The 13720-nt window shown below is 57.5% G+C and overlaps 1 protein-coding gene across 8 annotated transcripts; it reads right to left on the bottom strand.

Annotated features, from left to right (window-relative positions):
* Positions 1-394: 394 nt before the first annotated feature.
* On the bottom strand, positions 395-13376 carry TFAP4 (transcription factor AP-4). Of its 8 annotated transcripts, XM_074322623.1 has the most exons (8): positions 11415-12131; positions 6634-6767; positions 4657-4822; positions 4441-4539; positions 3872-4042; positions 3031-3171; positions 2284-2439; positions 395-1421 (listed from the first exon to the last, which is right to left on the bottom strand). In XM_074322623.1, exons 2-8 carry the CDS (start codon positions 6711-6713, stop codon positions 1227-1229), a joined length of 1008 nt encoding a protein of 335 aa, XP_074178724.1. In that variant the 5' UTR covers positions 6714-6767; positions 11415-12131; the 3' UTR covers positions 395-1226. The 8 variants fall into 8 exon arrangements, with proteins under 8 accessions (XP_074178724.1, XP_019571028.1, XP_074178726.1 ...); XM_019715469.2 differs by lacking the exons at positions 6634-6767; positions 11415-12131 and adding an exon at positions 12179-13376; XM_074322625.1 differs by lacking the exons at positions 6634-6767; positions 11415-12131 and adding an exon at positions 12238-13375.
* Between the last annotated feature and the right edge of the window lie 344 nt (positions 13377-13720).

Here is a 13720-nt window from a genome sequence, read left to right as displayed (position 1 = left end):
CTCTTCTGTAGATGAGGAGAATGAGGTTCAGAGAAGTTACACAAGCTGAAAACGTGGTAAAGCCTAGGGATCAACTCGGACATCCTGTGTCCTTTCTCTAGGACATAGGAACTTGTGGCTTAGTTGTTCATTCTCTCCTTGACCCCTCCTTCAAGGAGTTGGGAGCCACTCCTCTCACCCCCAACACCATCTCTCCTCTTTGCAGAACACCCAGAGCAATCCCAGGGAATATGAGGACCCTGATTTCTCACCGCAACACCACATACAAGTTGGGGGAGTCATCATGCTCACCCACATCCAGTCCCCTCTGGTGGGCCCAAAAGGCATCCCCTACTCTAGTCCAGGAAGCCTTCCCCAGTAACTCAGGACAGCACGTACCAGGAGACACAGAATCTAAAAAACAAAGTACAAACTTTATTTTGTTTCTTTATAAAGGCACAGTGGCCTCTTGGTTTTTTTCCCCCCACTTTCTTAACAAAATATAATAGCTCTCCATGAACACAAAGACCTCAAAATTGTAAAAAACAAAAACAAAAAGAACCAAAAAAACAAAAAAACAAAAACAAAATAAAACCAACAACAAACAAAACAAAAAGAGAGACAAAGACATTTTTGGGGGGTCGAAGATGGGAAACCTTGAGGGAAAGTTGGGGCCGGCTGGTGGTGGAGAGTGGCGAACCTAGTGCTGAGATGGGGTGGGGAGGGGAAGGGCAGGGCAGAAGGGCAGCAGCAAACCCCAACCGAGAAGCAACTTCGACCCCAGACCGCCAGAGAGTCCTGACCCAGCCAGACCCCCAACCCATGTAAGTGCTTAAAGGAGAAAGAAGAAAACCAAAACAAAGAGGTAAGGAGGTGGTTAAAAACTGACAGACATAGGGCTGGCTCTGGGGAGGGCAGAATATGTGGGGTTTTGTTTGATTTTCCCTGTTCTTTTAACAACATGTTTAAATGAAAAAAATGCTTTTGGCGGAGAGAGACCAGGCGCCTCAGGGTCACCGCCCGGAGCCCCCTGATGCTCTCACACACCCCCACCACAGCCCCCGGGACCACCGGTTGGGTGGCCTTCGCTCAAAAGTGGATTTACAGTATTGAAAAAGAGGTCATAAAAGAGACCCAAATGCCGTTATAATTTTGTAAAAATTCCTCACTCGCTGGCCTGCATGTACTCCCTGTTGCTGCCCCGGCCCCCTCCAGCCCCCAGAAGGGAGAGGAGGGCTGGGGGGTGGTCAGGGAAGCCCCCCAGGTCCCGCCAGCTCCTCCCGGCTCTGATCCATGGCGTCGCTGTCTGAGGTCTCTGAGTCGGAGGCGGTGTCGGAGGCCTGGGCCTCCGGGCAGCTTCGGACCGGCTTCACGATGACTGCTCGCCGCTGCTCCTCTTCCTGCTCCTGCCTTTCCTGGGTCCCCTCGATGTGCTGGATCGCCTGGGGGGACAGGCTGTGGTGAGGATGGCACACGAAGAGCCATCATCTGCCCCACACACACACACATACACCCCCACGGAGGTTTAGAAGTCAGCCTGGCAAAGCAGCAGGTGGCCTGCCAATCAGGGGAAACAAACTTTACGCTGAGCTGAAAAATCCCTTCCAGATGACAGTGCAAGGCTGCTTAGAAGTCACCAGCGTCTTTCATTTATTTCTCATTTATATTTTAAAGTCAGCCTGTTCACTGATAGGAGGTCTTTGTTATTAATTTTATTATTCAACTTGCTGGGTTGATGTGCAACTAAAGGTCCATGGGTTGATGCTTTTTTTGTTTAGTTATTTATTCCTTTCTTTGTTGTTGGTGTCCCAAGGGGTCCCTGCCCCTGGCTGGGGACAGCAGTGACTTCGGGCCTAACCCACAGAGTTTATCTCATGTCTTCCTCCTCTGTAGGAGGTTTATCTGTCACCCTCCCAGCCACTGCCACCTCCACCCCTTGTGAGAGGAAGTTCTAGACCAACCCCAGAGTTGGATGCAGGAACTCTAGAAGCCCAGGGTTCTGGGAGCAAAGGACCCTCTCAGTAAACCCCACGTGGAAAGAAGGAACAAGGTCTTCCTTCAGGGCCATCCTATCCCCAATCACTCCTGTCCCCCCCTCACATTCTCCACAGAGCTCCCTCTCCTGCCCCCCCAAACAGAGAAGACTTGGAGATGGACAGACACACACACACACCTTCCAGACCTTCTCTCCCCACACTCAAGCCCTGTCTCACTCCCCTTCACTCCCTACTTTCTAATCTCCCCCAAAGCGCCCATTCCCAAGGGACAACCCCCACATGCTACCCCCTCCCCGAGCCCAGGTACCTGCACGATGGTGTCCAGATTTTGCCGGGATGTGGAAACAGAGTTGATGACCGAGGAGGGGCCCATGGTGACAACGTTGATGTGGTGGGAGGGTGGGGGTGGCGGCGCAGGTACAATCACCGTAGGGTGGTGGGTGGGGGCCGGAGGGGGCAAGAGCTGCAAGACAGTGGCCCTCAGTCTTTCTCCAAAGGTTCTGGGAGCTGTCCCTTCCCTCCAGTAGTCACAGAGGGTGTGAGATAACCTCCAAAACCATCTCCCTCTGCCCCCTGCATCAAGACAGCCTCTGCCGACCACTCATGGGGGGCTGGCCAGTTTGGGATCCCCCATCCCCTCTTATTTTAAGAAACAAAGAAATGGCAGCCTAGAGAGGGGCTTCCAGCCTTCCAAGATCCCACGGCCCCTTCACTGTCCAGCACCAAGCAGGCAGTCCAGCAACTAATACAGTGGTGGTCAGGCGTTTAGATTCTGGATTTAGACAGCCACAGCTCAAATCCCTGTCCCAATCACTGAGGATCTTGGGCAAGTTATTTACCTTTTCTGTGCTTCACTTTCCTGATCAGTAAAATAGTCTCAAAGGGCAGTTACAAGGACTTATGCAATAATATATGCACACACCTGGAAACCAGGTGTGTCTGCATCATTACGATTTAGGCCCTGGATCTGCCCTGCCAGACACCAAGGCACCCATGCTTAGTCTACGAGTCCTAGCCGAGGCCCACACGGTCCCTCCCGGTGCCTCCTGCTCACCTGGGTCCGTAGGTGCTGCTGTTCCCGCTCCAGCTTCTCCTGGTGCAGCAGCCGCACCTGTTCCTGCTGTTGCTGCAGCTGCACCTGCTGTGCGATCACCTTGAGCTTTTCCGGGTACATGTGGGCCTCCAGTGAGCGTACCTGGGGGCAGAGCTGCAGGCTCAGGGGCAGGGCCTGGACCACCCTGGAGCCTCCTCGAGTGCTGGGTCCTCAGGGCTGCTGAGGTCAGCCTCCCATGCTCTGCCCTTCACAAAGTAGGCCATTCACTCTGGCTGCAAACCCTAGCAGGAGCCTGTCACCCTGGGGTAGAGACCAAAGTCCTACCATAGCACACCAGGCTGGCCCTGACTCATCTCCTCTCCTTCCATGGCCTTCCTCACGCCACGCGCCCTCCCTCCCTCCAGCCTCAGGGCCTTTGCCCATGTTGTTCCCTTTGCCTGGAGCACCCTTCTCCCCGCTCTGCCTGGGTAACTGTGAGACTCAACCCCCACTCCCAACCTCCCAAACTTGCCTCAAATCACTTTAACAGAGAAGCCGTGGGATGGGGCAGCCCAAATTCCTGCCCCCGGCCCCCCCACACCCATGCTTCCTGAACAACCTTTATCAGAGCTGCATTTTTACAGTGTGAGAGCTAATGTCCTCACTGACTAATGTCCTTACCCCAACACAGACGGTGACCCCTGAGGGCAGGACCCTGTCTTGTTTGCTCCCCACTGGGCCCCCCCCCCACTCCTAGGCCTGGTACAAAGCAGGCACTCCTGTAAAGAACTGCTCCAGAGAAGCAGGGATGGGAGGACAGGAGGAGAGGGACTGGGACCCCGCCGCCCCACCCCCACCTCACCTGCTCCTCTAGCATCATTCGCACCGAGCGTTCCTTGTCTAGCTGCTGCCGGAGCTCGATCATCTCCCGCCGCAGGTCCTCTGCCTTCTCGTCCTCCCAGATGTCGGGCGAGCCTATGCCCTCATCCTTGTCCTCTGCTCGACGTCGCTTGGGGGACGAGCCACTCAGCTCCTGAGGACCCCAAGGAGTCAGTGGGCGTGCCCTGACACCCCGTACCACCACCACCAATGAGGAAGTCGGGGCGCTCCATCGTAGCCCCCAAAAGCTGTCAACCCAGGTGCACTCTGCAAATCCAACAATGGTCACAGGCCACAAACGGAGGCAGAACGGATCTGCTTGCCAAAAGTCACCCAGTTCCTTCCAGAGCCATTCCACTGCACTCGTAGATGGGTAAACTAAGGCCCTGGCAGGAAGGCAAGTGATGGAAGTGGGCGGGTCAGTGGGGAAGGTGGGACCTGCAGGCACATCAGAGTCCCAGGCCAGTGGTGGGGCCCAGACACGCCCATGCCAGGGAGAGGGAGCCAGGAGGGCAGGGCACTGAGGTGACGGGAGGCCTCCACAGGTGCTACCTGGATGAAGCGCTTGAGCTGTGTATTCTGCTGTAGGAGCCTGGTCTTCTCCTGCTCCAGGGAGAAGATGTACTCTGCCGTCTGCTGGAGAATGGCTGCCTGAGGGTGGGAGAGACAAGTCAGGGGCTCCGGCTGGTAGTGTCTACCAAAGCTCACTTCCTTCTGCCTACTGGAGCCCACCACCTCCTCCTGGAAGCTCTCCCAGACCTCTCTTACCTTGCTGAGCTTCTCTCCATCTGTGTGGGGGATGAGGGTCTTAAGGGACTGGAAACCCGCATTGATGCTCTGCATGCGCCTCCGCTCGTTGCTGTTGGCGATCTCTCTCCGAATCCGCCGCTCCTGGTCCCGCTGAGTCTCAGGGGTCAGTGGAATGTTGGCAAGGCTGCAGGGAGGCAGGGACATGCTCAGGCTAGGCGCCCTCCATGCCCTGACCCCAATGGGCCCCTGTCTTTACGATTCACCTACAGAGGGCCCCGAGTGTAACCTGCATTTCTCTCCCTGCAAGATGCCACACCTGTGTGATGCCTACGCCCACGTAGATTAGCAGGGCAATGGAGCAGCGTGCTCTGTGCCACCTGGGTGTCAGTCACTGTGCAGACCCCAGGTCCCGGCCCTAGTGTCTGGCCAGCAGGTCTGAGTGGGGCCCAAACCCTGCATGGCTAGCAAGAATCCCTGCGATTCTGATGCAGGTGGGCCCAGGTGACAACTGGAGACACCTACTTCGGGGACTCCTCTGGGCTCCTTGCTACGCACCTGCACTACCTCCTTCAGAGTCACAGGCTGAGGCCTGAGGAAGATGTCCCTCCTCCCTCCCCATCCCTACAGCCATGTCTCTACCACAAGCTCCTATGCAAGCCCCCAGCCTCCCTGCAATAAGATTTCAAAAACAAGACAGGTACCGTTCACTCCAGGAAGGGGACACCAGGCCCACCTACCCCAAGAGGCAAACCCACCCCATGCCAGAGAAGCAAGGTTCCCAGCATGCAGTGGACAATGTTATTGCATATGATGGGATTACATTGTGGAGAAGAAGCAGCCAGGAGGGTGAGAGAGAAGGCAGCTTGCAGAAGGGGCTGAGGCTGTAGGCTGAGAGGCGTTGGCGGGAGGTAGAGACGGCAGCGGGGCCTGTGGGCCCATGCGCCCAAAGCCATTGCTCCCAAGGGGTAGGCCTGTGTGTGGCCTCGAGAAGGCATGTCCCCCTTCCCGGCCCTCTCCTGCAACCCCACCCCCACCCCCACCCCTGGCCTGATGGCTTCCAGATGCTGGGCTCCAAGAGGCCACTGGCCCCACCCAAAGCCACAGCCCTGGCTTCTTCCTGAGGGGCCCTCCCCGGGTGACCTGGTCCAGGCCTGGGCTCACACCCTTGGGTCTGGGGGAATGGGGAAAGGATTTTGGGTAGCTTTATTTCCATAGATAGGGGAGCCTGGGCTCAAAGAGGTGCCTGGTCCAGCTCCTCTGCCATGCCAGGCGCCCATGCACAGCCCCAGGCAGAAAAGAGTCTGCACAGAAACCCAGGAGTGGAACACATCTGCCACAGTTAGACACAGCCAAGGCCTTTCCTGGCCCCCTGCCCCCCGCCCACCCTATCTGTCCCATCTCGGCTCCCTGCAAGACCCTGGACTGTCCTTACCCCTTCCTGGGCTTTAGCCTCCTCTCCTGATGAGGGTGGTTTGCTGGGGGTGGGCCAGGAGCAGGCTCCACATCAGCCGTTGCTGAGGGTCCAAAGACAAGACCCCTCCTCCACCAGTCCCCCCAGGGCCTCCCTGGGCCCCCTCCCACAGGGTACAGGTCCCTCACAGAGCCTCGGAATGTCAGCACTGAAAAGGGGACCCATGATCCCTATTTTACAGATAGGAGTTAGGGCTCAGAGTGGGAAGGGACACGGTTTTAAGGTCAGACAGCCTAGAATCTGGCTACCCTACTTCTGGGCACCTCACTTCTCCCAGCGTCCCCGCCCCTACAGTGGGGGTGACTGGGGTGGTTGGAGATTGTGCAGGTCGGAGACCTGACACGAAGAGGTGTGCCTGCCCTTTGGGGAAGGGTGCATTAGAACAGCCCTCCAGAAGCTCAGCGGTCGGTGGATTAAAACTGGGGATCTTTGGGGCAAGAGAAAGTGGGGAGAGACGTCCACTGAGTGACTCTGTCTGGGAGCATCCACACCCCCCTCAGGAAAGATACGAGACCCCCACTCACCCAATCCCTGGGTCTCTCACGATGGTGCCCAAAGGCCAGAGCTGACCAGAGTAGAGGGGGGTCAAAAAGGAGCCCCACATCCATCCTTGAACCACCCTGGGTGCTAGCCCTTCCACAAGGCCAACCTGGAGGGCCTAGCAACAGAGTAAAAAGTTGTTTTAAGAAGTCTTTTTAAAGTTCTCACTATAATGTGCTAAGGATTTGCTTTGCTGGGATTTTCTCATTGAATTGTCACACTCTTCCTCTGAATTAAGTGGCCTTATGCTTCCTGAGTGGGATGAGGACCCAGAGGCTTGGAATGGGAAAAACTCAGCAAGTGTTGGGACTGGGACTTGAACCCCGATCCCAGGGCCCTGCTCTTAACCCCCAAGAGGTCTTGTCACAGAGCAGAGTGGACTCTGCACTGTCCCACAGAGCAGCACACCCAGACAGACAGGTGACAGTTACCCCTGTGTTAAGAACCAAGCATGGGGATGCCTGGCCATCCTGTTAGCTCCTTTATCATTCGCAGAACTTTTATGTTTTTCCGTCTGACTCTCAGATACCCAGCAGAGTAGCTGCACTGCCGTGTTTCCCTGAAAATAAGACTGGGTCTTATATTAAGTTTTGGTCCAAAAGACACATCAGGGCTTATTATGTTCAGGAGATGTCATCCTGAAAACTCATGCTAGGGCTTATTTTCCAGTTAGGTCTAATTTTCGGGGAAACACGGTATCCTGTTGCAATGAGGAATCCAAGGTCCTTGGAGGTTAAGTGACATGCCCAAGGTCAGGCAGCCAGACCAGGGAGCAACACCTTCCCACAATGAAGCTCATACCCTCCTCCCGCACCTGCTGATGGCACCGTATACTGACGCCCATGCACACAGCCCACTGCTTACCAGAGCCCCGTGTGTGTGGCTGCAAGAGGGAGCAAGCGCCCCAAGTCCGTCTGACTGCCCTGCCAAGGCAGAGCTCAAGGCCCCTACCAGCCAGCTCACGTACCCATGAAACCTCAGCTCTGGGGAGTCGACCCTCAGTCTCTCCCTTCTCCCCAGAATGTCCAAAAACTGGGAAGACCAAAGGAGATTGCAGGACCCCAGGCCTGTAAGCCCCAACTAGAAGTTCCCAGGAGGAAGGGTCCTGCTCATAAGAAGCCGGCAGCCCAGTTCTTCCAAATGTTCCAACATGTCCCCTTTGCCACCAAGTCCATCAGCCAGCCTCCTGGCTCAGGAACCAGCTAGTGCAGACTTAAGTCCCAGAAAAGACTTCTCCCCAAAGCTGCAGTTCCTCATGGGGACCTGGGCTGACACCAGCACTCACCTAAATAGCCCAGGAAGTACCAACTGACAGTTTCTTTAATAGATTTAATTAACCAAGAGTTCTGACTGGTGGAGTGCTGGCCAACCAGGAATTCTAATTAATGGAATGCTGCCTAACCAGGGGTACCCTGTTTCCCCGAAAATAAGACCTAGCCAGACAATCGGCTCTAATGCGTCTTTTGGAGCAAACATTAACATAAGAGAGGATATAATATAATATAATATAATACCGGGTCTTGTATTAATGTTTGCTCCAAAAGATACATTAGAGCTGATTTTTCGGCTCGGTCTTACATTCAGGAAAACACGGTACTGACTGGCGGCCTCACAGCTAATCAGGAGTTCTGACAGGTGGGGTGCTGGCCAACCAGAGGTTCCTATCAAGGATGGCTAATTGGAATTTCAGCTGATACAGTACTAGATATACTAGATTTTGCTGCAAATGTCTTAAAGTTGTTTGGGGTCTTTTGCATTTCTTTCCGAGTTCTGCAGAAGTAAACATGATATACAGTAATTGTAAAAGTCCTACGCACCCCTGTCTACATCCACCTCAGACCCCTCACGTGAGCAACAAAAGTGGCCTGGGTCCACTGACAACGAATATCTCTTGCTTTTCTTACTCCCTGACTGCTCTCCGACAGTCTCTTGGGGCTGGCCAGGGGCTGCTGTGCCTCAGGGATAAGGCACCTGCCAAGAAACAGTTTGGGTACCAGCCTCAGGTGCCAACACCAGAACTGTCACCCCACTACCAGAGTACCCCCAGACAGCCCCCTGGGAATAATGTCAGCATCCCAACCAGAGGCTCAGGGCAGGGAGCACGCTCTTCCAGTCTAGATCCCTGACCTGTACCTGTTCTTCCCGCTGAGCCCAAGGACAGTGAGTATCCCCCATTCCCCTAGATCCCCCTGGCGGCTCCAGCCTCAAATTAGCCATTGTCAACTCTCATTTCACCGCCAAGTCACTCACATACCTGCTAGCTACAGTCAGAGGTGGGACAGCCACATGGGATTTACGGACAGCCATGCTCCAAAGAACAGGAGGGAGAAAGACGACCCTCACCAAGGATGCCCGAGGCGCTCATCCTTCTCTCTGCAGCAGGTACAGAAGCAGCCCAGGGCCCTCGCCCATGCCCTCTGCTTCTATCTATACACCCCACTCCAACCAGCCTACTAACCCTGCCCTCAGTCCCAGAACATACCATATCCAGGCTGTTCCCATCAGAAACACACACACACACACACACACACACACACACACACACACACCCTTCCTCCAGCCCCTCAGAGGGAGTTCTGCAATCAGTAGGTCCAAGTGCAAACTTCAGCCCTGCCTGCCACGTACTAGCTGTGGAACCCCAAGCTTAGCCACTTCATCTCTCAAACTCTCAGTCTCCCCATCTGTAAAATGGAGGAATATTGCCTCACTTCACAGGGTCATGGTGAAGTTGTTAAAAGAGAGGAAGAGAGAGGGAGGGCTGGGGAGGGGAAAGGGAAGGGAGAAGGGGAAGAGTGAAGGAGAGGGAGAGAGAGAGAGGCAGGATAACGGGATGTCTTGTTTTTCCCAGGTTTGTACCCAGGACTCCAGGAGAACCCATAGCTCTCCCTTAGGGGACTGACAAGATCCTTCAGCACAAGACCTCAAGCTTGTCGGGCAGGGGGCAGTTCTGGTTCACTGTGATATCCTTAATCCCAGCACAAAGTAGGTGCCTCGTAAATACCAAATCAGGGTCCCAACATACATTCCAAAGCCCTTAATTGTTCTCTAACTCCTCAGAGCAGCTTGTCTCTTTCCTGGCCAAGGGCAATCACTACTCTTTAGGACCACCATGCTCCTGCTTCTAAAAGGTTGAGAACCATTTTAACATACCAGGCACTTCCCACACACACAGCCAAACTTCACAGGTGCTCCATTTTACAGAGGCTAAGAGCAGTTAGGTGACAGGTCCAAAACCACAGCTTGTGCAGGTTCCACTGTGCAGTATAGCGCCCCTCTAAAGAGGCAGGGAGCCCTGCTAGTCACTGAGGGATGAAATGAAGTCCGCCAGCCTGAGAAGCAAGTCCATCTGGCCAGAAGGTCCTGCTCAACCCACAACCTTGATCTTCGACAGGTCTCCGACTTCGCCCCACAACCTCCTCTGAAAATGAACAAACCCAGAGGCCCCAACTCCGTGTCAGGGCAGTGTATGCAGAAGCTGACAAGTGTTTCCCAGCAAGGCAGGCTGAGGAAGCCCACATGCCCAGCCCTGTAGGGAGGTCCTGCCACCTCCAGTGGTTGGCCCCTGAGGGACAGAAGGACTCCGCCAAAATGGGGCTAGGGACAGGGTGAAACCAGATCCCATTGCACCAAGCCTGCACAGGGTCAGGACCTGCAATGTCCTCTCCAGCATCAGGAACAGCTCAACCCCTCCTCCTCTGCCCAGCCCTCCTCTGAGCAACCAGCAGCCGGGAGATAAGAGCATGCACTGGGATCAGGGTTCAAGTCCTAGCTCTACCACTTGCTGTAGCCGTTCCCTTCCCAAGCCTGTGTCCTCCTCCCACACAGGAATTGTAAGGCCACTTAACTCAGGAAACCTGCCAATTCAATGAGAAAAATCTGGCAAAACAAGTCCCTAGAACATATTAAGAGCTCTAGATTTTTTTTGATTTTTTTTAAAACTTTTTACTGCTAGGTCCTCCAGGTGGAACTTTGGAAGGGCTAGCCAGCACTCAGGGGGGCCCTGCTGGCTGCAGAACCCACTAACTGGCCCGTCCTCCTTGAATTTGAGAGTAAAGTGGCAGCGAGGGGGAGGGGGATAGGATTAATACGGGTGCAGCATCGTTTCCCCAACCTGGTTTCTGCAGCCCCTGGTGTCCAACCAGCCGGGGCCACACCACCTGGGGCTCCACCTCCCTCAATCCCCGCCCTGCCTGCCCCGGCGGCGGAGCACGTGGCCCCAGCCCTGGGGAGCCATTTCGCTCTTAGATCAGCGTCGCAGGAAAGGAGCCGCAGGTCCCAAACTTGGGCACGCGGGAGAACCCCCGACCACCACCCGCGCAGCATCGCCATCCCCGCGGGTGATGCTCAGTATGCAAGACGGCCAGGTCCTTCTAGCTACCAAAGTTGCGGGCACGGCATTTTAACAAGTGTCCAGGGTAATTCGGGTGCGCGAACCCATCACCCTTTGGTAAAGGGTGGATCTGTAATAGCCAGACTTGTCAAGTGGCTCCTGGGGAAGAACCGCTCACCTCGGACCACCCACCCACCCGGCTGGGAGAGGCGACGCTTTCGGTTTATGGCTGGGGGAGGGGAGGTGGATGGAAAAGCTTGCAGCTGAGACCCACGTGCGACGAGCAGTGGCCTCGAGAGGCTAGGGGAAGCTTCCAGTGGCCCCTCCCCAAAAAGAACTCCCACCAGCCGGCTTCACCTATCTCGCCCGCGGGGACCGAGCTTTGTGTGCGGAAAGCGTGGCCCGGGAGCGCCTACAACTCCCACAATGCCGTACCAGCGGGGCGCGGAGAACTACAGCCCCCGCGAGGCGGCGCGCCGAGGTCCGCCTACTCCAAGAGGGCTGCAGAGTCACGTCCAGGCCTCGCTAGTAAACAGCACCCAGGCGCGGGCGGCGAGCGAGCAAGCGAGCTGCGGCCAACGTGCCCTGGTCCGCAGCACTCCGGACCTGCCGCGCGGGCCCCTCAAGTCCCGCCCACACCCGCACCCTCACGCGAGCACGCCCCGGACCCAGCTGCAGCCCAGCGCCCTGCAAACACGCACACCACCGGGCTCCCCGCCCCCCCACGCCCGGAGCCCCGGCGTGGCTGCATTGTAGCGGGCCCCCGCGCGTCCCGGGGCCCCCAGACCCCTGGGAGGGGAGCGCCCAGAGAGAGCGAGAAAAGAGGGAGAGGAAGGAAGCCGCCGGGGGAGGGAGGAGGAGGAAGCGCGGTGGGGCGGGGGGGGGGAAGCCACCAGCACCAAGCATGGCCGGGACTGCTGCAGAACCACGTGGGTCTGTTTGCAATTTACAAACGTCGCGACTCGCCCGCCTGCAGCGGACAAAAGTGACCGGGGCCGCTCAGGGCCCCCACGTTCCGAGGGAGGAGGGTCCCCCGACGGCACAAGCCCGGCGCGCGGGACTGCAGCCGCCCCGGCGGCTAAGAAAGGCTAGCGGGGTTGGCGGCGCAGGCCATGCGTGCGTACACGCGCGCCCGCCCGGGCGGGCTGGCCAGGGGCTGCAATCGTAGGAAGAGGGTGGGGGGGAGGAGGAGTACACACCTACAGAGCCCTCCTATCACTTCTTTCTCTGTTTTCCTGAAATGTTGCAAAGAGGGCACCTTCTGAGTGGGCACCATGAAATACTCCATAGCGATCGGCCCCCCTCCTCTGCACAAGCCGGGTCTCGCGGTCCGCCGGAGAATGCAAGATGGAAATCCGAATCAAAGGGCAGCGCCGGACGGAGGTGCAGAATCGGCCGGTCCCAGATGCTGGCGGCAGCGGCGAGGGGAGGGAGGCGGGCGGGAGGGGCGGGAGGGAGGTCTCTCCGGCCTGCCTCCCCGGGCGCGAGTGTGTGTGTGTGTGTGTGAGTGAGTGTGTGTGTGTGTGTGTTTGCAGCTGATCAGATGTCTGTTTCAAGGCGGGAAACAGCTGGTGAAAACTCAGCACTCCCCCGGCCTCCTTCCGCGGAGTAAGGAATTGCATGTAAACAAAGGACTATTTGCAGCGCCCCCCGAGCGGCGCGAGGCCGGGGCGAGAGGGGCGCGGGCCCCCGGTGACGGGTGGCAGCGGGTGTCTGCAGGCCTCCCGCGGGAGCGGGGAGCTGGGGGCCACCGGGTGGCTGGTAGGGCTCGGGTGAATGGAGCGAGCTGCGGCCGAGCTACATGCGCCACTATGGGTGATGAGGTCCATCAGCTGACAGGTTGGCAAGCGATGCAAAAAAAAAAAAAAAAAAAAAAGCCAGCCACCGAGAGGGAGCCCCAGTCCGTGCGGCCGGGGTCCGGCGGGCACTGCTGGGTGCAGGGTCTGCGCGCTCGGAGCGGAGGGCGCGCAGCTGGGCTCGGCATGCGGCGGCAAGGGCGGCCTGGGGTGCTGCTCGGGGCTTTTCCTTTTTTACGATTGCAACTGCACGAAGTGGAGCCGCTCTGGCGCGCTCCCTCCGAGCCCAGGGCCCCCTGGAAACTTGCGTCACAGCTACCGCTTCCCACATGTAACTTGGGGCCGACTTCGGAGACCCGCCAGCCTCCTTCCCTGCCCAGCGGCCCCCCGCTGGCTGCCCGGCGCGGACTCCGGAGCCTGGGAATCCCGGAGCCGGGGAGGGGAGGGCAAGGGGGGGCGCGCCGGGAGCCTCGGGTCCTGGGGTAGCCCTAGGAAGCGGGGACCCTGGCGGGGAGGGAAAAGTGGAGGGGGACCAGACGGCAGCGGCCCGGGGACCGGCTGCCAGAGCGGCTGGGAGGTCTGGTGGCTGCTGCCGAGTCCCATTCTACCCACCCCCCCACAAACACACACACACACACACACTCACACACTTTCCCCTTCCGCGGGGAGGCTGGACCGCAGGAGGCCCGCCCCAGCTTGGCCTGGGCGGGCGGAAGGCTGCAGCTTCTCATTCATGGCGAAGCCAGTTCGAGACTTGCTCCTCCGCCAGGGTGCGCTCTCTACGAGGGGTGATAGCCTGAGGGGGGCGGGGGACACTGGCTGGCAGCAACCTTCTGTCCCACCCCCCACCTCCCCACCACAACTACTACGTCCCCACCTTCCTTCCCCAGACCCTCCCCTGGCTCCTAGAGGGTTGGCCCCTTGCTCAGGAAGACCACGCCTGCC

This window comes from Rhinolophus sinicus, linkage group LG18 (assembly GCF_036562045.2).
Source record: "Rhinolophus sinicus isolate RSC01 linkage group LG18, ASM3656204v1, whole genome shotgun sequence".
In the NCBI taxonomy this organism is placed as follows: domain Eukaryota; kingdom Metazoa; phylum Chordata; class Mammalia; order Chiroptera; family Rhinolophidae; genus Rhinolophus; species Rhinolophus sinicus.
This window is presented reverse-complemented; position numbering and strand designations above follow the sequence as displayed.

Coding starts and splice junctions, on each gene's coding strand:
- TFAP4 (XM_019715469.2), bottom strand. CDS start 12,267: ATGGAGTATTTCATGGTGCCCACTCAGAAGGTGCCCTCTTTGCAACAT. Junction 3,172..3,871: donor GAATGATGCTAGAGGAGCAG/GTGAGGTGGGGG, acceptor CTCTGCCCCCAG/GTACGCTCACTGGAGGCCCA. Junction 2,440..3,030: donor AGCAGCACCTACGGACCCAG/GTGAGCAGGAGG, acceptor ACTGTCTTGCAG/CTCTTGCCCCCTCCGGCCCC.